This window comes from Astatotilapia calliptera, chromosome 19 (genome assembly GCF_964374335.1).
Source record: "Astatotilapia calliptera chromosome 19, fAstCal68.1, whole genome shotgun sequence".
Lineage (NCBI taxonomy): Eukaryota > Metazoa > Chordata > Actinopteri > Cichliformes > Cichlidae > Astatotilapia > Astatotilapia calliptera.
In genome coordinates, this window is record NC_137440.1 from 6,745,162 (window position 1) to 6,766,553 (window position 21,392).

The 21,392-nt window shown below is 42.0% G+C and overlaps 2 protein-coding genes across 3 annotated transcripts; one reads left to right on the forward strand and one right to left on the reverse strand.

The window, feature by feature from the left end:
* Positions 1–1,688: 1,688 nt before the first annotated feature.
* trmt61a (tRNA methyltransferase 61A) lies at positions 1,689–16,890 on the reverse strand. Its single transcript, XM_026152328.2, has 4 exons — positions 16,725–16,890; positions 15,039–15,382; positions 7,331–7,597; positions 1,689–2,366 (listed from the first exon to the last, which is right to left on the reverse strand). Exons 2-4 carry the CDS (start codon positions 15,364–15,366, stop codon positions 2,071–2,073), a joined length of 891 nt encoding a protein of 296 aa, XP_026008113.1. The 5' UTR covers positions 15,367–15,382; positions 16,725–16,890; the 3' UTR covers positions 1,689–2,070.
* On the forward strand, positions 16,084–21,001 carry ckba (creatine kinase, brain a). Of its 2 annotated transcripts, none has more exons than XM_026152326.2 (8): positions 16,084–16,227; positions 18,639–18,826; positions 18,944–19,098; positions 19,182–19,314; positions 19,786–19,957; positions 20,050–20,173; positions 20,269–20,458; positions 20,666–21,001. In XM_026152326.2, the coding sequence occupies exons 1-8, from the start codon at positions 16,217–16,219 to the stop codon at positions 20,842–20,844; spliced, it is 1,152 nt and encodes a 383-aa protein (XP_026008111.2). In that variant the 5' UTR covers positions 16,084–16,216; the 3' UTR covers positions 20,845–21,001. The 2 variants fall into 2 exon arrangements, with proteins under 2 accessions (XP_026008111.2, XP_026008112.2); XM_026152327.2 differs by lacking the exons at positions 16,084–16,227; positions 18,639–18,826 and adding exons at positions 17,433–17,589; positions 17,957–18,158.
* The last annotated feature ends 391 nt before the right edge of the window (positions 21,002–21,392 follow it).

A 21,392-nucleotide genomic window follows, 5' to 3' on the forward strand; every position in this document is an offset into this window, starting at 1 on the left:
GGGAAGAGTTTGAAGAAAGCCCTTTCCTGTGCCAGCATGATTGTGTCCTCGTGTACAAAGCAAGGTCCATAAAAGCGTGGGTGGATGAGTTTGGTGTGGAAGAACTTGACTGGCCCACAAAGAGCCCCGACCTCAACCTCATTGAACACCTCTGGGATGAACTAGAATGGAGATTGTGAGCCCTGTTATCCAATATCAGTGTCTGACCTGATTCTGGATGAATGGTAAACTCCCCACAGACGTACTCCAAAATCTTGTAGAAAGCCTTCCCAGAAGAGTGGAAGCTATTTTAACTGCAAATGGGAAAGGAACCTGTATAAATGCCAATGAATTTAGAACAGGATGTCATAAAAGGACTGATAGGTGTAATGTGCAGGGGGCCACATGCTGTTGTCTATATAGTGGTACCTTAACTTATCAAACTATAACATCCAGTGCTTTTAATAAAGCACAAGTTTATAGGCCAAGTTTATACTGTTAACATTCTGTCACACCAACTTTTTGAATCACTGATTACAAAATGAAGTGGCTTTCGATTTCAAGAATGATCATCAAGATCTACACCACCAATTCTGGCACATAGAAAACATAAACGACTGAAGTTTTTACTAAACCGTTTTCAGAAAAGGATTGGGTAATTTGAATTTGATGGCAGCAATGTCCCAAAAAAGTTGGATAGGGACATGTTTACCACTGTGTAAAGTCCCCAGAAATGTTTTCCACATTTTAATGAGCTGAGTCATTTCCTGATCATCTTCACATATGGCTTATTCTTTGCATGACGAAGCTTTAACCTGCACTTGTGGATAGCACAGTGAACCGTGACAGAATCATGACTGCTTTTACTTCAGTGCCGGCGGGCCTGCAGGGCATTCACTGGTTTTTGGCCCCAAGCCTTGCACACAGAGATTTCCCCAGAGTCTCTGAATCCGTAAATATTGTGTACTGTACTGCAGATAATGACATATTGAAACTGTTTAAGATTTTATGCTGACAAACTTCATTCTGCTGTGGTTCCACAAAATGTAGATGCACTTTTTGGAATATTGGTGAACCTCTGCCTCCAAGGTGCTCTTTTCATACTAATCATATTACTGACCTGTTTCTCTAACCGTTTCCTTTTAGTATCCCTTAGTTGTCCAGGTTTTTGTTGCCCCATCCCAATTTAAAGATGAGTTGCTGTCTAATTCAAAATGAGCTAGTATTTTTCAGGAAAAGGTAAAATGTTTAGTTCACATTTTAGCATTCTAACGTTTTTGTAAGTGGGGCTGTACCTTCTGCACAGAGCATTTGTTTGGAGACACTATTCGGCTAATGCTTTGCAAAAAAAACAAAAAGCCCTTTATGAGATGATAAATGAGAACACCCAGAGCTCAAATTAAATACAGCAGTAATGATTTCCTGCTACACCGGATCTCTCCTTTCAAACAGGGGAGGGGGAAACCTCAATGGATGCATTTGACGGAGCAATCACTCAGGGTGTTTATGACAGGTGGAGGTGTCTGTGTGGAGGAAGGACTGCAGACAGATTTTTTTCCCTTGTATAGGAGACTTAACAAACAGATGGAATCTGCAGTTTAACAGGAACATACACGGTTTATGTTTGAAATGTATCAAATGTGTGGTTTCATGCTGTTAAATCAAACTTCAAAGCTTCTGTGCTTCAAAACAGAAATATGACACAAATATTGTCCCACAATCATTGTATTTATTGAAAATAATAAAGCTCCTTCTTCCCCAACAAATAAAAGCAGAGCTTATCTGTAACTCTTATGAAAGGGAGAGCCAAATAATCAGCTATAATCTCAGAGTTATAAATCTTAATCTTCTCAAATGAAATTGCTCTTCAATTCATTTTCAGTCCTGCTTGATGAAAGCATCGAACCGGTGCCAACTGACAAAGCACAAAATTATGTAACGCGCAAAACTGTAAATCCTCCCGGCGCTGCAGTACCAGGCAGGGACGGGAGGAGCCTGGTGCTCCTGCTGGATTACCCGAGCCTTAGGAATGACACCAGAGTGAGGTGGATTATAAACTCTGTTCCAGAGAAATCCCTCTCACTCCAAGCTTTAGGTTCTTGGTTTGGTAGCAAAAGTAAGGTACCCCGTGTGGCCGGGCATTTCTCTGGGCAGCGTGGTGGTCTTCAGTGAGATGGAGGCGTGGTTCGGAGGAGCAGCGGGAGTCGCCTCCTCTGTGGTTTCGGGATCAGGGCCGAAATCTGGCAGCGGTAGAGAGACAGTTCGGACATCGTACTCTCTCAGCAGCACCTCCGTGGTGCTGATGTCTTCGAAGCCCTGATCCTGCAACGCCTCGCATGTTTTCTGAACTTGCTCTATGCATGGAGAGAAGGAGCACAGCCGACCACCTGCAGGAGACGCAGAACAGAAAACAAACCACAAGTAAACACGAAGCTCCCAAAAAAGTATCAAGACCATGTGTGACCACAATCGTTTAAGCGCCCTTTGTTGTCAACTTATCCCAGTATTGGTCAGCTCATGTTATTTAGAGAGGTAATGCAACATAATCGCTGCTTTGAAAATAATCATGACATCACTTCCTGTCTAGCTTCTAAAACACTACTTTCAGTAACCAACTGCAGTCTCCCGTGCAGCTGAACAAGTGCGTCTGCTACCGTATCTTGTTTTTCCCGATATATATAAAACTCAAAGCTCTCTTCTACGGTCCTGTCAGAATTCCTGCTCTTGAAAGATATCCAGTGTTCATGACCATTAAATTGAGCCCGAAAACCTTATTTTGTCAATGTCACGGCCAAACAAGGTTTGTATTTGTCTTTAAAAAGACAAAAACCAATATTTCAAAGCAGGGTGTGAGTTCTAGTTTTTGGCACGTGTAATCAGCTGTAACGTTATCATCAGGACAGCGGAAAGCATTCTTGTTACCGTCACCAGATTCAGGTTTGCGTCTCAAAAAGTGTTGCAGTAACAGGAATGAGCTGTCGTCGCCTCAGTGTCCTGGTACAAAGTCTGTTTTTTATCCATATTTTCAATAGTCTGAAGTAAGATCTTTGACCTGTTACTGTGCAAACTGAACAATAATTACCGTCAGACTGCCAGGTTGTATTGACTCCCAACCCTTCTGTTTAATGTCAGTACGAGACATCTCTGCACATCTTAATCTGTTTAATCTGAGTTTATCTGCTAATCATTACACAGTATCATCTTTAGAGTTATTTTCATCACTCTTTCTCAAAGCATCCAAGTATAGAAAGTGTTCCACGTTTATAGTCTGAAAACAATTCTCCTCAAAAACATCCCTGAATGAAGATTCATAACATAAACCAGATTTGTAGACCTGATATGGACCGAGAAGACATTGAAGTATCACCCCTGGGATCCCTACGATACTACACCTTCTATTAATAATTTGTTTCTTTCCAAACACCCTGTAGCACTTTCCAGGCATATTTCCTTCCTAACAAAGCAGTCCTGTGACCTGCTGAGTCCAGACTGCAGCTTGCGGCTCATCAGGGGATAAGCCGGTGCTTTAATGAACACAGATCACCTACTGGCCACGGCCTTTCGTCTCCAAATGAATCCTTGCTGTGATCGCAGCGTGAGGCTGGAGCGACCAGCCAAGAAAACTCTCACTGGCTGTCCTGAAGCCCAAAGAATGTGACTCTGAGCGATGCAGCTGCATTGGTCAGGGGTTAGGGTTAACAAATTTAAACATCTTAGAGTGAAAATCTTAAGTGCCTTAATAGGGGTTTAATATGGAGAATATAAACTTTTCTAAAACCAACACCAACTAATGTTTCAAAATATGAATATGGTGACACCAAGACAAGCAAGTGAAACACACTCAGTCTAAATCTGTGGATTCTCTGTTTGGATGTCTCTGATTGAGCTGCTTATGTAATCAGAAGGCTGCCGTGTGGCTCTCTGTCATCTGTAACCTGTCGTTGTTCAGTCACATTCTACTCATAGACCTGCTCTTGCACCACATTATACAGCATTTATTGTAGCACAGAAAGAACAGGCAGGTCCACCACCACATACACTACTAGCAGAGTACCTGCTCTGGTTACAAACCTAAAGTCTGACCTGATGGTTGCACTGAATGCAGATGTCACAACAAAAAAAAGAGCAAAAGAATAAGATGTTTACATTTTCGTCTTTGATTACTGGCTTGTTGTTTCATGCTACAGATACAGGAGTGACCCTACGCTGTGTCCCTAAATATAACTTGTAGCCCAGAAGATTACAGCCGTCCTCTGCAGCTCTTACTTGCCACTGTTGCCGGTTTTTAAAAATCACTTAACACCCAGAAGTGGAAAAAATACTGCATTTTGACTCATGTGGCACGGCTGACAATAAAAGGATCACATCTGCAGTCCATTGTGTCTGTAAACACTGAAGGAGACGGCGGGATTATTGAGATACTGGTCGTTCCTTTGGCCAACAGAACCAGCGGTCTCCCTCGAGACAGCATTAAACACATTCAACACATTCAACAGCGGTCTCCTGGAAACCACGGTGAATACACAGGGAGGGGCTGGGTTGATGATTATACAAGGGTGTTTCAAATGGTTATTAGGGGCCCCGAATATCAGCCGCACAAATGGCTTTAATATATGCACGAAACTCTGATTCCTAGTTGTAAAGTTTAAGGTTCTTGAGTGTCTGAGACCATGGGACATGTTTGCTTTATACTTGCATAATACCACCCATAAGTCTGCGAGGGGGAGCTCTGATAGGATTCAGGATCCTTCTCAGGGAACAGCCGAACACAGGGCCGGGCTGCTTGCCAAAACATTAGGAGAATTACAACTTTGAGAGAGAAAGAGAAATATTTCCCTGCCCCTTGTCTCACACTCTGTTGACTAAAGAAAACGCGCTCTCAGCTATTTTATTCCTCCAGTCTCTGCAGTTCTCAGGCAGGTTCTGAAGATGGAGAATTTCTTTTCAACAGAATAAGATGTATGAGTTTTTAATCATGACAGAAGCTGTAGATGATAATCCCACCAGAACCCTGGTGTTTTAATTGATTATGATATGGCCTCAGCAGAAAGCACGTCTCTTTCACTTCATGTGGGAGCCTGAGAGTGTGTAAACCCCACTCCTGGGGACTGCATCCCTATCACCAAGCACACAACACCCCATTCTACTTCTATCTTTGTTAGTTTGTTTACTATTACATCTTTTTGTGTTTAGCTGGAACATATTGGGGCATTGATGTTCTGGGGAAAACCCAGTTTGAACAGTGGGCAGTAAAGCAAACCTTTCCTCGTGGAGCCTCATCAAGCAGCTCTCGGCCTGCAGCATAACCCTGTATGGTCATGGGACTGCTTCTGCAACAAGGCTGCACTCTATTTATCTCTATCTTTGTGTGTGTGTGTGCGCGCGCATGCACGTATATGCATGCAAGGGCCAACAGCTCATGGATGGAATATGTAGCTGTGGCACCATAAAAGGGAGTCAAAGAGGTGGTGGGAGAGTTTCAGGGCAGCATCCTCGTCCCCTCTGCATTCCTGCTCATACTCGGCTTACTTTGTAAAATCATTCATGAACTCTGGCTTTAAGATTCATAAAATACTAATCTTCTGCATATTAACTCTGACTTGGATTGAGATGTTAAATTAAATGTGACTGTGAAAGAAAACTTCAGTGCTTGTCGTGGCAGAATAAATATTGACACCAACTCCAGTTTGTGTTTTCAATGCACAGATGAAATTTAAACCCAGGATGTAGCAGCTAAGCTAAGCAAGTGTTCACCTACACAAGTGTATTCCAGTATTTTGGCCAAGGTGACTTTCTCAGGGCAACTATGTAGAGCTCAGCAGATTCTCATTACAGAGGACAGAGCCATGGTTTTTGGCTTAAAGTGTTTTACAGTAAACAAAATATGAACTCTCATGTCCACAAAAGCAGATCTTTGTTTATATAATTTCTGTGGCAGTATTTGTGCACATTAACAATAAAGCAAAGAATATACTTTCTCACCGTGTTACTCATCTAGTGTTGGGCTGTGCTAATGGATTATTTTGAGAGTGGCCGGTGACCACGATGGAAAGTTTTTCCTGTTCGGACCAGGGCCGACCCATCAGATGTAACGGATTCTGTGTTGACCTGCCGCATCCTGACGTGAACCTCTACAAATGTAACCATCAGGTCGTGATGCTGATCACAACAGCTGTGACTCTGCATGGAAGCAAAAGGCCATGCAAACCAAAATAACCACGACAGACTGAACTAAACAAGCATCTTTCTTCTTCTTCTGAAATAAAAGGTAATCTATTGTGGGGTTTAACTGCATCTTCACCTGGAGGGCGGTAGAGTTCTACAGTAACAGTATAGCCTACTGTCATTTCCTCATTTTCAGAGCCAATTCATGCATGAACCCCACTGATTCTGAAACAGATAAATAGGACACATGGTAGGAATGTGGCCAATGTGTTCTCAGATTAATGTGAAACTTCTCAAATAACCCCCACCCCTTTAAAAATAAATAAATTAAATAGTCATTGGGCTAAAGGTGCAGATCTTGTGAGCTCTACACAGCTCATGCAGTCTGAATTTATCGCTAACCACTGGTCCCCCCAGTGAACTGCCAACATGCCCGGGCATGCTGCAGATCCTGGTTGTCAACGACGCCTACGTGCTTTGTAGCTCACTAGCAGAGTTTGGATTGTGCTCCTGTTACTATGAAATACCACAAGGGCAAGGTTAATGAGAGCCGAAGAGCAGGATCGATGGTTGTTCTGGGAGTGCAGAGTGTGGCGACACGGCCGGGGGGAGATAAACTCATGGACTGGTATTTTAAAATGTGCCCGTTCACAGTCATGTTCCTGAAACACCAGGACGAGTCACGCCAAAGTCATCATCAGGTGGTGCTGATTATTTGTCTGACAACACACACTAAGTACACGTACACACAAAGCAAAGTACTTAACTATCAGGATCCAGATTCTCTTTCCTAATTTCTGCATATAGTTAGATCGCAGTCAGACTTAGTGGAAAAATATTTCTTACACATTTATGTGAAGAACAGGTAAACATGAGCTGCAGCACAGCTCGCAGTTTGGAGGAATCTGTATCTCCAGCTGGAATTGATCCCAAAACCTTTTACTTTTCCACCTGTAATCTTTCTGTGTGCTATCTGGGAAGACCTCTGTCTCCTGCTGATGCCCGGTTACAGAAACACAACAGGTCAAAAATAGAGCATGAGCCTACAGTCAGCCATGATGCAAACCATCATTGCTCGACCTTGCAATTTGTAGACTGAGCTAGCTGAAACACCCTGACTTGATAGTCATCTTGCTACACGCTCATTAGAGCTCTCCCCCTCCCTCACATGCACACTCACTCTTACCGTGCTTCTTCATAGCAACTTTGGCGTGTCCCACTGCATCCCAGGGTCTGGGGATGTCAAGGAAGACTGCATCTGCCACCCCTGTCACTCCAAAGCCATCCTTGCACACATCCTGGTTCCTGACGGTGACCAGATGATCCACGCGATGCTCCTTAAACTCCTCGGCCACCTTCTCTGCGCGCTGCTGGTGGAACTCCACTGTGTGGAGGTGACCTGTTGGGGCAATGGTGCGCAGGATGGCGTGGGAGAGGGAACCACTACCTGTACCTAGAAAACCACAGACAACAAGGGTCACGTAGTGAAACACAGAACATCTGAGAAGAACGCTTTAGTCTACACGAAACGGCCATTTCAAAATAAAAGTCAGCAAGCACAAACTAAATAACCAAGAAAGATTCAGACTTAAGGTATTATCAAACCTCATCTCTGTGTGTGGACAAAGCACTGCTAAAGAACTGGTCTTGGACAACACTTCACATTATGTTGCATGTATAGCAATCTCACTGACTTCCCTTAAATGACTAGTCTAGATACAGATACAAATTTTCGGGTTAAGTATTCTACGGAACAACGCAATCTCACAAAACCTCAAAATGAGGTGCTGTTGTATTTTAGAATAGACAGTAAACGCTGTCCTCAGTCAGTAGAGCCAGATCACAGATCCGACTACAACACACACCCACATTTTCTGCTGTCTACTCTGGACGATAAGTGGACGCTACATTTCCGAGCAGGCCTTTTTCACCCTGAAGCAGCCCCGTGCTGTGCCCTAAACAAAGCCCACTAATTTACAGCTTGTGAACAAATGACACAAGTGATTGTGATTTTACAGGGAAAGTTGGGGGGGTGGAAGGGAGGACACCACTCTTCATGTGACTTGTTCGGGCAAGGAGTGTCGGGAACACAGCCAGAGGCCAGCAGATCCCCTCCTCCTTCTTCTCTCGACATTACATCACCACGGCCTTTGTTATTGTGGTGACAAAGAAGGCAGTGTTTAATACACGGCAGCGCTTTGACTTGCTCAAAGCTCAAACTGCTGGATTGGATGGTCTGTGCCTGCAAACACAGAACATTGAAAAACTGGAATGGCTGCAGCAGGAAACACTGGACCACATTAGAAGCTGGGGATACTTTAATAACGAGCCCTGTACAGGGCTGACAGAGCACGTCGTTTAGAAATGTTTTCGACTTACATTGCCTCATTTACAGAAAATGAAAACTTAGTCATTGTTTCTGTAGAAAGACTGAACTGGAAATTCTGAGTAACTGCACTAAATTAAGGTTAGACTTTGGTCAAAGGGGGGAAAAAAAAAAAGCACACACTGATATAATGACTACAGTATCAAGAACATTACTGATGGAAACCTTGCAGATGCTAAAACAATGAGAAATCTAGGTGGTGATATGATGCACCGCACTGTAACACTGCAGAGAATTTTGGTAAGACACTTGTTTATAAACCAGAGTTTACAGTGGAGGCTCAGACAGTACCTAAATGCTACTTGCATACTCAGACCATCAGCCAATGACTAAAAGTCTCTGGACCTCAGGCGTCATGCCAGGATAGTGACATGCTCAGTTTCCATTATAGTTACCCTGATTAAAAGGGAAGAATGATAGCAAAGTCTGGCATACACACATACTAACGGGAACTTTCGAAATTTTAAATTAAACCCAGAAAATGAGTTTTTAATTACAAACTGGCATTACCGTTCATCATCAGTGCAGCGTCTGAGTGCAAAGTCTGGAAAATCTGGAAAAGGACCACAATTGATAACAAGTGTCTCTCTAAATGGAGACAAATTAAAACACTGAGAATGAGAGAGTGCTGGTACTGCAGAGATGAGGACTGCTCCACTTAACATCCGAGTGCACTTATTTCTCACTTTAGGACTTAATACGATAGTGACTATGGAATACTGGTTTCAGTATGAGCCAAAAACTGAAAAAGGGAAACTCGATTATGATGTGATACCACACTAAAACAGGACAAACATCTAAAAACAGGACATATAGAAGCAGCTGGTTTTACACAGAACAACAGAAAAAAATAGGCATCATTGAAATGATGATGATCAAATTTTAGCAACAACAAGACGAAAAAAAAGGTGTAAGCAGTGCGACGCATTTACAGGAGACATATGCTGTGAAAACTGTGAGATACCCTTCCAATGTGAGGCTTTCACGCCCATTCTGAGTAATGACGTTACAACAAAGAGTCATGTTCTGACTAAGTGTTGGGACACGAACAGTTGACCTTTACTATAAGTCGAGAAAGTGCATTTCAATGATTTTAAAAAGCCTCTATCAACATTTCTAATTTGCACACAGTGTTACACTGATTTTAGTGGTTACAATGTTTATTGTTGCATTTCAGGTTTATCATGCTAAACCTGCTCTTTAGTACTAAGGGTGTAGTGTTTGAAACTGACATTCCTCCCAAAAACCCCAAAAGGAAATTCATCAGACTTCCTTTTCTGAATGTTTTTTCAAAGTTTTAGACAAGTTGAGTTATTTCCCTGCGGTTCATGAGCAGCACTGCTAACGAGACAAAAAGGATCATGGGTATTCTATGATGTATTAAAAATAAATCAAACTAAAAACACTAGATACTTATAGCAATTAATATTAAATTAGTATTCACAACCTTTGCTCAGTGCAGCAGCAATAACAACCACAAGTCTTTTTGAGTATGACGCAAAACTTTTGGCAAACTTTCTTTTTAGGTTTCCTCCATTCTTCTTAAACATCATCAGGTTGGAAGGGGGCTGTTGGTGCACAGCCATTTTCAGAACTCCCCAGAGATGTTCAATCAGGTTCAAGCCTCGCTACCGGCAGCGTCACTCAAGGACGTTCAAAGAGTGGTCCCAAAGCCACTCCTTTCTAATCTTGGCTGATTGCTTAGGGTCATTTTCCTGTTGGAAGATAAACCTTCAGCCCAGTTCAGAGTCCAGCGCACTCTGGGGCAGCTCATCTGGAGCAAAGATGTCTCTGTACAAAACAGCATGATGGTTCCACCACCGTGCTTCACTACAGGGATGATATTGGCCAAGTGATGAGCATGACACTTTTTTTCCTTTGCATTCAGACCAAAGAGTTTTATTTTTGTTTTAGACAGACCAGAGATTTTTTTTATTTTTCATGGTCTCAGAGTCCTGCAGGTGCCTTTGGCAAACTCTTTGTGGGCTGTCATGTGCCTTTTACTGAGGAGTTGCTTTCATCTAACCCTTCTACCATACAGGCCTGATTGGTTATCCTTCTGCTCTCCACAGAGTAACACTGGAGCTCTGTCAATGTAGCCATTGGGTTCTTGGTCTTCTCACTTACTAAGGCTGCTCTACCACGATTGCTCAGATTGGCCAGGTGGCCAGCTGTAGGAGGGGTCCTAATGGTTCGAAACGTCTTCCATTTACTAATGATGGAGGCCAATGTGCTGCCTTTCTTTTTCCTTAGATCTGTCCCTTGATACAATCCTGTCTCTGAGGTTTACAGAGAATTCCTTGGATTTCATGGCTTGGTTTGTGCTTAAATTTTATTTATACAATACCAACTCACAACAACAGATGCCTCAAGGCAATTTATATGGTAAGGTAAAAACCCTACAATAATACAGACAAAACAAAAAACCCTCCAATGCAGATTTATCGATTTTTGTTTTTCATTTTTAATAAGTGTCACTTTGTCAATATGGGGTATTTGTTTGAGGAGGAGTTTTGAAGGTAAAATGAAATTAATCTATTTGGATTAAGGCTGACAAATTGTGGGACAAGTAAAACGCTGTAAATACTTTCCAGATGCTCTGTACTACATCAAACATGTAGCTCTTGTCCTCGTTAGGACGTGGGAGACTGTCACATGGTGCGTGTCGCTTTTAAATTTTCGGAATCTTAAACCTTAGTGTTTTAGATTCAGACATGTTTTACAACGCAACATGTAAGAATCAACCACATCCATCTTTTCTCCACTGGGGAAAACAAACAAAAAATACCTACATGACTGTACATGCTACCAACTGAGAGCTTTGCTTCAATGCATGAGTTTAAGAAATGAATCATATCAATGTTTCTAATCTCCTCCCACAACAAGGCGTCAAGTCAGCTGGTAGCCACTGTACAAGAGGAAGTAGTGATAAAGCCAGAGTGGGGGAGGGGGCTGAGAATGGGAATACAACTGACCTGAACTGAAGGTCATTCGTGCTTACTGTTCCTCATCTTGTTCCTACATCGAGTACAACATGGTTACTGGCCAGATGAAATGCAAAACCCTGACAGAGGTCACATAATTTAACTTCCCAGCAATTTAGAAAGTGAAAGCAACAGCAAAATGTCATCTGATCATTAACTTGTGATGTGTGAATGACCCTCAATTCCAAATGTTTTAGTTAAGCTGCTTGAGAGCCAGCTGTAAGAGGATGTTGTGGCTAATGTTGAGAGTGATCATTACAAAGGAGTAAAGTTTAAAAATGGCCAGCTTCCATTGGTCCCTTTGAGTCGTCTTATACAAGATATAAGCGCACAAATGTAGCTTAAAACTGAATCAGACTTTCAAGTAGCTAAAGAGAACCCAGTTATACAACGGAAAGGTATTTATTGTACTTTCAGATTTAATTATTGAGGTAAATGATCTGATAATACACATCTGTAACGAAGATAATATAAACATCAACGATTAGCAGTAAACTGAAAGGTAAAATCAGAGCTGGATATTTTCAGTGAAAGGGATAAGTGAATGCCCTGTTGTAAAGAAAATGTATCTTTTAAAGACTTATCCTCAAAAAATATTTTTGATGACGCATTTCTGAGGTCCTCTGGAAAAATGCTGTTTATGCAGCCTGGAAAAATCATCTAGAAATACTTTCCACTCCACAGTCAGACACACTGTTACCAACCAACAAAAGCACTGTATAAGCAAGGTGTCAGATCCACTCTGGGATTTCTTAAACGTTAACTTCTAAACAACAAATGTTGTTCTGCTAAAGAATGGGCAAAGATGAATAAATATTGTGCTTTGCAAAGGCCAAGTTGAGTCTTGGGATTAATCCAACAGAAATGGTTTGGAAGGACATGAAGGGAGCAACCACCAGCATCCCAGTTTAGTGTATTCTGGGCGCTACAACTGAGCATCGGGCTAAAACTTCAGGCTAACGTCAAGGTGCAGAGCTAACTGGCACTTATTGCTAACATTTAGGGCCAGAAAGTGGCATGTAAGTGCAATCCCCAAACAGCCCTCATAGGTGTGGTTAGATTTATGGGTGATTTACAGAGGTTTTGCGGTTTTCTAAAGACATGGGCAGTCGATTAATTTCAATATCAAGAGCAAAAAATAAGACATGCTTTTTTTGGCGTCACTGCAATTAACTGAAAATAAATTGCATGTTGCAAACATTTATTTGAAGCGCTTGACTTAAATATTCTGAAACCTATATTTAGGAAATTTAACAAAAAGAATGCATATGCAACAGGGTTTCCACGTCTTACACACGATCATGTCACTGTGCTCTCTTTATAAATACTAAAAAAAGGAGTAAAGGCTTCGGCTCATACTTGCCCAAGCACTAAATGTTATCCTGACTTGATGTTCCACCTTCTGACATGTACGGTGTTACCCTCAGCAAATATTTGACAACTTCATTTGCTCTGGACCTGATTGATGACGCCTGATAAAGCTGTGAAGAAAATGAAGCCAGCAGGAAATCATTACCTACAAACCTTGGAGACCAACTTGCCTTCAAGGTGACTCCTCTACAGGAATAAATGCTCCTTCAGCAGGTTTAGCATGTCAGCACAAGAACAGCAAAATTATCACATCCAATCTCTGCTTGTTTACACAGCTCACTGGCAAAAAGTCTCCACAGCACATACTCGCTGTTGTTGTTGACTGTAAGGCTGAAATTTGTGAGTCACCACTGAAATGCTGATTTGTACCTCATTGACAAAAATGATGCTCAAGCGCCCCAAATAAAAAACTATAATCATTCAGGAGTTTACTTAACCATGTGTTTTATCTGCTATTCTAACTTTATTTGTTTAATAATTAAAGGGAAGACTTTTGTTGTATTCTATCTTGGCATGATGAAGCACTGCACCACACGCACACATCTTCTCCTACCCTCCTTTCTGCTTTCAGACTAAGATAAAGTGCAATCCATAGCCAAACACAATAACACACTCTGGGTGATTGCAATTAGACAAATGGAAATGATGGCCAAGCAGTGATTGGAGGAATCCCCGAGGACAAAAAAAATGGGAATGACACTAAAACTGCAGGTTACATAATGTCTGAATGTTCAGAGACACATCTGTAACAATCCCATAATGTTCAATACGAACAGCTGAGTTTCATTACGTGACAACATCTGGCTAGAACTCCAAGGTGTAAACAGGGTGATTCAAATGAGGCGATACTTAAAAGCTGCAACAGAAAAGATTTGAGGGCAAACTAAATTAAAAAATGCAGGACGTAACAAATCAAACTTTGCCACTTTAAGAGTAAAAAAACATTTGTTATAAATCCTCAGGTGAGACATTCTAAAAAGAGGATTTACAGCTTACCTGAACAATGTAACATTTTAATATTTAAGAGTTTCTTGGAGCTTAATTTAACATTTTCTAATGACTTCCACAACAAGCAAAGCTGCACAGGTCACTTACTTTAAAAAAATAAAAATTCAGCTGATGAATGTTGGATCTTACTAATGGATGACATCTCTACATCCATTTCATGAATGTCTGACAGAAGACACATGCGTTACCCCACTCCAGCTACAGGTTGGATAATAAGCATGTGCTTGACAAGTCAACCTTGTAAACATGTAAAACCTGTCTGTACAGCAAATTACTGCGAGGATTCAGTCGTCTGTTTGCTAAATACTAGGAAGAAAATATTAGTACCCAAGTCATCTGATTGCCTAACATGAGGTGTGGTAAGATTAGATGCTACTACACTAACAGGAGAGACATGCAGAGCTCAAAGAGGGACTACTAAAGTTCTCAATAAATCTGTTTACAAATAAACAAAACAAACAAACAAAAAAAAGAATCAATGCTAAATCTGTCAGCAAAACTAGGGAATCATGTTACTAAAAAACCCACACAGAACAAGTGGAGCTTCAAAGAACAGCTGATTAGTCCCTTGTGAATGCAGAATAATATTTTGGAGTGACATGCACATCCCAAATCATAGGTTAAGGGTTGAACATAGGTTGACTTGCTAACAAAATCATGACAGAAAACAGCTGAATATTTGATGACAGAGACTGGTGCAGCATCAGCAGCATCCACCTTTAAGACTTGACTTTATGCTCAAGCAGGAGCACTGATACCTTTTTAGTCAGCAGTGACCCTATAAAAAGCCACACAGACCCTAAAGAGGGATGATGGTCATAATCTACCCAATATAACTGAGCTGACAGCTGCAGTGAACAGACCTGTGAGTGAGCTTCAGCTTGATAATCGCTTGCTAATTCAAATAGACCAGTTTGTCCCAGCATCAATAAAACACCCAGTATACATAAAGTTTGTTTTAAAACAGATTAAAATAGCAATCCAATAACATAGTGCACTGAAACCTTTCACATCAATTGAGATCACATTTCTTTATGATTTTCTATGTATTTGGAATATATTGTTAAAGCAAACACACACACTGATAACCCTTCCTTTCTAGAACGGTTTCCATCCACGAGACATCACCATGATGCCACCCTCACCTGACTCGCACACGATGGAGCCTGGCTTCAGCTCCAGCATCATGGTAATGAAGGCGATGTCTGTGGTGTAGAGGATTTGTGTGCGGTGCGGCAGGGCAACTGTCCACAGCTCCGGCGTTGGGTGGAGCACATGGAACCATCCTTTGCTGCAGGTCACCTTTGACCCGTAACGCTGACCAATCAGGTCTGTGGAGTGGCGAATGACTCCATAGCGTGTCTGCGTTTGGGCACCCTGCTGCACCTTGACAGGCATCACATTGTTGTGGCTCAGGTAAATGATGGCAACATCCCCATCTTGAATGAAGTCCGAGTACTCCACAAAACTCATCGTGAGCACGGCCACTCTGGAAAAAGAAGACGGGCCTACTTAAAGGGCATTTTTTCTTTTTACTATTTTAATTACACTGATGTAGTTGGTTGATCACTAATTTGACATATTTCACTCAACTTACAACTTTAAAATCAGGATAAGCCAGGGGTGGGCAATGCCAGGCCACAAGGGCCAGTGTTCTGCAGGTTTTAGATCTCACCTTGGGTCAACACACCTGAATCACATGATTAGTTTGTTACTGGGCCTCTGGAGAACTTCAGGACATGTTAGGGAGCTAATTTAGCCATTTAAATCTGCTGTGTTGGTTCAAGGAAACATCTAAAACCTGCAGGGACACCGGCCCTCGAGGCCTGGAGTTGCCCACCACTGGGACAAGCCATCACTGTGAAGGGATTTTTTTTTTATAACAATTTCTTTTTACCTACAATCTACAGTTCAATTTAGTTTGCAAGCATCTCATGAGGGGAAAGGATGTATAAACTAATATGTTTTACCAAATCTTAATATCTTCCCATTTTGACATTGTAGATTCTGGTTGATCGTTTTGCAAACAATATCTTTTTAACTTTGTTTTCAATTGTATTTTCATTTTTGCACATTACAAACAAGCGGAAAAGGTAGTCTGCTGCTGATGCAGGCTCCTTGTTGCTTTGGTAACAACTGTGCCACTGTCACACGTTAATTGACGGAGCTGCTCGTGAATTGTCACGCGCACTGAACGTTGCTTATTAAATCCAGTATCGTTCAACCTCAGGACCAACGACTGTTTTAGTTCATCTGAACGGCGGATCTACTTTAACCAGCTTCTCCTTCAAGTGAAAAAAGGACAAATTTATATCGGAGAAACATGGAGAAGATGTCAGTGAGATGACTTTACAGTTATATTTCTATTTGTTTGTTAGTTTTAAAGACAACTTTTTTTTCTCTGGTATTGAAGTCAAGCAAACTGTGATGGCTTTGCCTATTAGGGGCAGTAGATCGTGTTATATTACCTCTTCGCTTAAGTTTAATTTCTTTTTATAGTAAAATAAAGAAAAACAAGTCAATAGAGAATACGTTTTGTGTAAATGATGCTAACGTTAGTTACCTGAGCAAACTAACGTTCATGTTTGGGTCGCATTTACTGTAAATGTTTTTGCGTGTTTGACTGGTTTTGTGTTTAAAGTGGCAAAAATTGTAACTCCACAAAACCGGCAAAAGGCCACAGTGCAAAACGTCTGAAAACATAAGTCAACTTACGAAGTTTTCGTTTCAACGTTTACATGCTAACGTTAGCGATGCTAGCACCTGTTAGAACACCGGCTAACGGCTATTAGCGGGGGAAAAAAAGCAGCCGTTGGAAGCTCTCCACCTACCTCCTTCAGAAGTAGTGTTCTTTGACTGCTGGACAAAACAAGCAAAAAATAGACTTAAGAGGACCAATTCTGTTCTTAATGCGGCTCTATGTTCAGCAGTGACATCCATTCATTCCTCACTCACACATGTGGCGTTGTTTTCAGAGGAAGTTGAATCGATGAAACCGGAAGATAACCCGGTGTACAAAGCAGCAACAATCAGTAAAAACCTCTTTTGCCGAAAACCTGCAGATTCATATGTTTATTTTGTGCAGTTGGTTTGCGAATTTGCAAATTTCGCCTTTGGCAAATTTTTTTTTTACCATCTGTACGATTATTTCCTGAACATTAAATAGGATAATTGTAAAAAAATAATAATAATACAACAACAACAACAACAACAAAAACAGTTATCACCAGTAAGTTAAACTAGTGGATGTAAGATTGTAGTTTTACCGTAGTAGGAGAAAAAAGAAATATATGCTACTATGTATTCGTTTGCACTTTAAGTTGCATTCTGTTTTTTAAAGGTGCTGATAATTTGTCTAAAACTAGAAACCAGAAAGCTGAACGTGTAATAAGTAATTTAATGCACTGCTGCAAAAATGCAATAAAGACTACAAAAAACAGAAATGGGAGTGAAATACCAGCGAACAAAAGGAATCCTCGCTGGAGCGCGTCCAATTGAATGAATGGACTACAAATACTGACCAATGGGAGCGGAGGATCGTCTGCTATAAATCACCATCTCAAGTCTTTAGTCCGGTTGGAGAGCTGCTGGGACGCTGCTGGTGGCTTGTGAGCTCCTCGGTCAGGAAAAATAGGGATCTTTGTATCAAGCCCTGGTGGCAGTAGTAATAGTAATAATCCGCAAATTCTACAACAGGTAAGATTTTCGCTCAGTTTAATTTAGAATTAGGTCGCACCGGCAAAATCTCTTTAGCTTTTACGATGAAATTAAAGGCGCTTTTTACTACAGGAACTAATGTTAACATTTGAGTAGTTTTTTAAGGTGATTAAAAAAAAAAAAGAAATACGATCAATTATGCTTAACAAAACTGATGTGGTGCATGTGTTGTCACCTGCTAAACGCGCTGCACAGCGGGATGAATCGTTTATCTGCTAACCCCCCCCCCGAAACTAACACCCATTTGTATGTGCATGTCAGCTGTAGACTCAGTCCTGACTCTATCGGTATTTTGCGGTTTGTTTGGGGTTTTTTTCACCGTCTCTCCCTTCCGTCCTCCGACCAGGGATCAGCCATGCCTTTCGGTAACACGCACAACCAGACGAAGATGAAATACTCCTCCGAGCAGGAGTACCCGGACCTCAGCAAACACAACAATCATATGGCCAAGGTTCTGACTCCTGCTATGTATGAGCGGCTGAGGAGCAAACAAACACCCAGTGGATTTACTCTGGATGATGTCATTCAGACTGGGGTTGATAACCCAGGTATTTATTAAAAATAATAATAAAAAAAAAAAAAAATCCCAAGCAGCTTTTCAGCCAAACTACCATCTGTTCGGTCTGATCCACTGCCTGTAATGGTCTCAGCGGTGCTTTGTGTCCCTGTTTGTGTGAGGGGGAGGCTTTTTGCACTGTGACCTTGTTAAGGGGATAAAGTCAACCAATTTTTACAAACATATGGAGTACTGATTCTATTCGAACCTGCCACTCTCCTCTAAATGGGTTTCCATTTTCAGGCCAGTATTGCACAACTTAAAAGCAAAGTGTAAAGATTACCAGAGTTACATAATGTATGCAGCTGATAGTCCCTGCTGCTTTCAGTTTATTATGTGCGATATTCTCTACTGTATTGAAGACTACAACACAAATGAAGTTGATGTTATAACCCTTCAGGTTGGGATGACCTGGTAGCTGTAAACTGTATGGCAGGTAACTCTCCTCACCCTGTAGACTGTTTCTGTTTAGCTCTGACAAAATGGTCAAGCTGACCCTGAAGAGGCTGTCAGCTGAGGATGAGTACCCAGATCTCAGTCAGCACAACAACTACATGGCCAAGGTTTTAACCCAGGACATGTACAAGAAACTGAGAGAGAGGGCTACACCCAGCGGCTTCACCATAGATGGTGTCATTCAGACAGGGGTTGACAATCCTGGTACAGTAACAGTCCCAGTCTGAGCCCTGACGACACAGAGCACATTTAATTTGTGAGGATGTTTGTTTGTATATTGCTGTCCGCGGTCTCTTGTGACCCTGTTGGCTTCACGTGCAGGCCACCCCTTCATTATGACTGTGGGCTGTGTTGCTGGGGATGAGGAGACATACGAAGTCTTCAAAGACCTGTTGGACCCTGTGATCGAGGACCGACATGGAGGATACAAACCCACAGACAAGCACAAGACTGACCTCAACTCAGGCAACCTGAAGGTACCGCAGCTCTGCCATCGCTTAACAAAGCCGAATTTAACTCTGGAATCTCAGCCAAGCCTAATGTGACTCTGCTCTCTAAGGGTGGTGATGATCTCGATCCCAACTACGTGCTCAGCTCCAGGGTCCGAACAGGCCGCAGCATCCGCGGCTTCAGTCTGCCACCACACTGCAGCAGAGGAGAGAGACGCGCTGTGGAAAAGCTTTCCATTGAAGGTAAGGAGGCCTCTGTACTGAAAGAAGATGGTTAGTGACAGTGATTGTACTCTGCTGCAAATCACTAAGCTGATCTACACAGATGGAGACGGCCTGCCGCCAGATGATTGTTATATAAAAGCAACACAACTCTATGCCCTGAAACCAGTGATTCACGTTGCTCATGCTTGTGGACTCGTTTGTGAGGCAGTAGATGCCCCCTAGTGTTTGTTAAAATGCAGCACAGAAACAAAGGTGGATTAGACTCTTATGACCAATTTATTCTGATGCTAAAAACACTAGTAAATCTTTTTATCTTAATTTGATTTTCCAAAGCTCAGTGTGGAATTGGATCAGTTCAGCATTTTTTTTTTTCCCCCAAACTGTTCATCACAGACTGGAACTGCAGCCTAAGAGTAATTTGTCCACAAATGTCATAGTGGATTTTTCATGTCTCAGATCTGTCATAAATCACGGCTCTTGTCCCTGCAGCTCTGGCCTCTCTGTCTGGAGATCTGAAGGGGAAATATTATGCCCTGAAGAACATGACTGACGCAGAGCAGCAGCAGCTCATTGATGACCACTTCCTGTTTGACAAGCCAGTGTCTCCTCTGCTGCTGGCCTCAGGGATGGCCCGCGACTGGCCCGATGCCAGAGGCATCTGGTAATGTCTCGTCTTTAATGCAGTTTGTCTGCCAGGAATATGTAAATCTCTCCACTGGTATTTTGACTTAAAATTGTATTTCCTGTCTACAGGCACAATGATAACAAGACCTTCCTGGTGTGGGTGAATGAAGAGGACCACTTGCGTGTGATCTCGATGCAGAAAGGAGGCAACATGAAGGAAGTGTTTACCCGCTTCTGTACCGGGCTCACAAAGGTTGCTAGAAAAGCCTTAAGTTTCTAATCACTGATCTTTAGCAGAGTTTCTGTTCACATTAGCAAGACTCTAAGAGCATATTCTTATCTGTGCAGATTGAGAGCCTGTTCAAGGAGAGGAGCCATGAATTCATGTGGAATGAGCACCTGGGTTACGTCCTCACCTGCCCGTCTAACCTGGGCACTGGCCTGCGTGCAGGTGTACATGTGAAGCTGCCAAACTTGAGCAAAAATACCAAGTTTGAGGAAGTTCTCAAGAAGCTGAGGCTCCAGAAACGTGGAACTGGTGAGCTTTATTATTTTAGTTCCTACTGCTGGAACTGGTTTGAGTGTTCTCCAAATTTAAAACTACATTGAGCACATTTTCATATTTCACGACTAGTTGCATTTTCCTGAGCAGTACATGACAAAGCCTTGTTTAGAAATGCTCCAAATGTCAGTTTCTGTGAGGTGTGTTGAGTTGCATTTAAAAACCCTTTTGCTTTACCATCAGGTGGAGTGGACACTGCTGCTGTGGGTGGTGTCTTTGACATTTCCAATGCGGACAGGCTGGGCTTCTCTGAGGTGGAGCTGGTGCAGATGGTGGTTGACGGAGTCAAACTGCTGGTGGACATGGAAAAGAGGCTAGAGAAAGGACAGTCCATCGATGACCTGATGCCCACCCAGAAGTAAATCCCTCCCAAACTCCCATTCTCCTCCATTCCTCACCCACAGTCTACTCTGGTTGACTCCATCCTTGAATGCACTCTATTACAGCTGGGATTTGTATTTAAGTTGAAACTGTTCCTGTAAGTTCTGACATCAAATAAACTGTTCTGTTCAAAGCAAAGCCTGCTTGTAATTCATTGCAGTGAAACTGATGAAATATTTGGAATATTTAATACTAGTCCTGGTAGCTGTGGAAAGGCCTGTAGCTAATTTAAGGCAAATGCAGATAAATGCCACATTTTAAGGGGAGCTGCTGATCTCTTTACATCAGTCTGAACTACGACGAGAGCCACCACCACATTCATTTTAAATGCTGCACAAGATGAGGGGAAAAAAAAATAAAAATCAATGCAGTGGAAGATTAGGTGCCCGAAGCTTCCAAGTGACTCTGGTTGCACTTACTCCCTACAAAATGAACTTAAGACATTAAACAAGCTGCAAATTTCCTTAAATGCATTTCCTAATAACTCCAGCACCCATTATGCATCAGCCAGTGTCCTTAAATACAGCTA

Bases quoted from the DNA above. Each gene is read 5' to 3' on its own strand.
- trmt61a (XM_026152328.2), bottom strand. From the start codon at position 15,366: ATGAGTTTTGTGGAGTACTCGGACTTCATTCAAGATGGGGATGTTGCC. The intron at 7,598-15,038 runs GTGAGGGTGGCA...GTGGTTTTCTAG, and splicing joins CTCCATCGTGTGCGAGTCAG to GTACAGGTAGTGGTTCCCTC. The intron at 2,367-7,330 runs GTAAGAGTGAGT...CGTCTCCTGCAG, and splicing joins AGTTGCTATGAAGAAGCACG to GTGGTCGGCTGTGCTCCTTC.
- ckba (XM_026152326.2), top strand. The intron at 19,315-19,785 runs GTAAGGAGGCCT...TTGTCCCTGCAG, and splicing joins GGAAAAGCTTTCCATTGAAG to CTCTGGCCTCTCTGTCTGGA. The intron at 20,459-20,665 runs GTGAGCTTTATT...CTTTACCATCAG, and splicing joins GCTCCAGAAACGTGGAACTG to GTGGAGTGGACACTGCTGCT.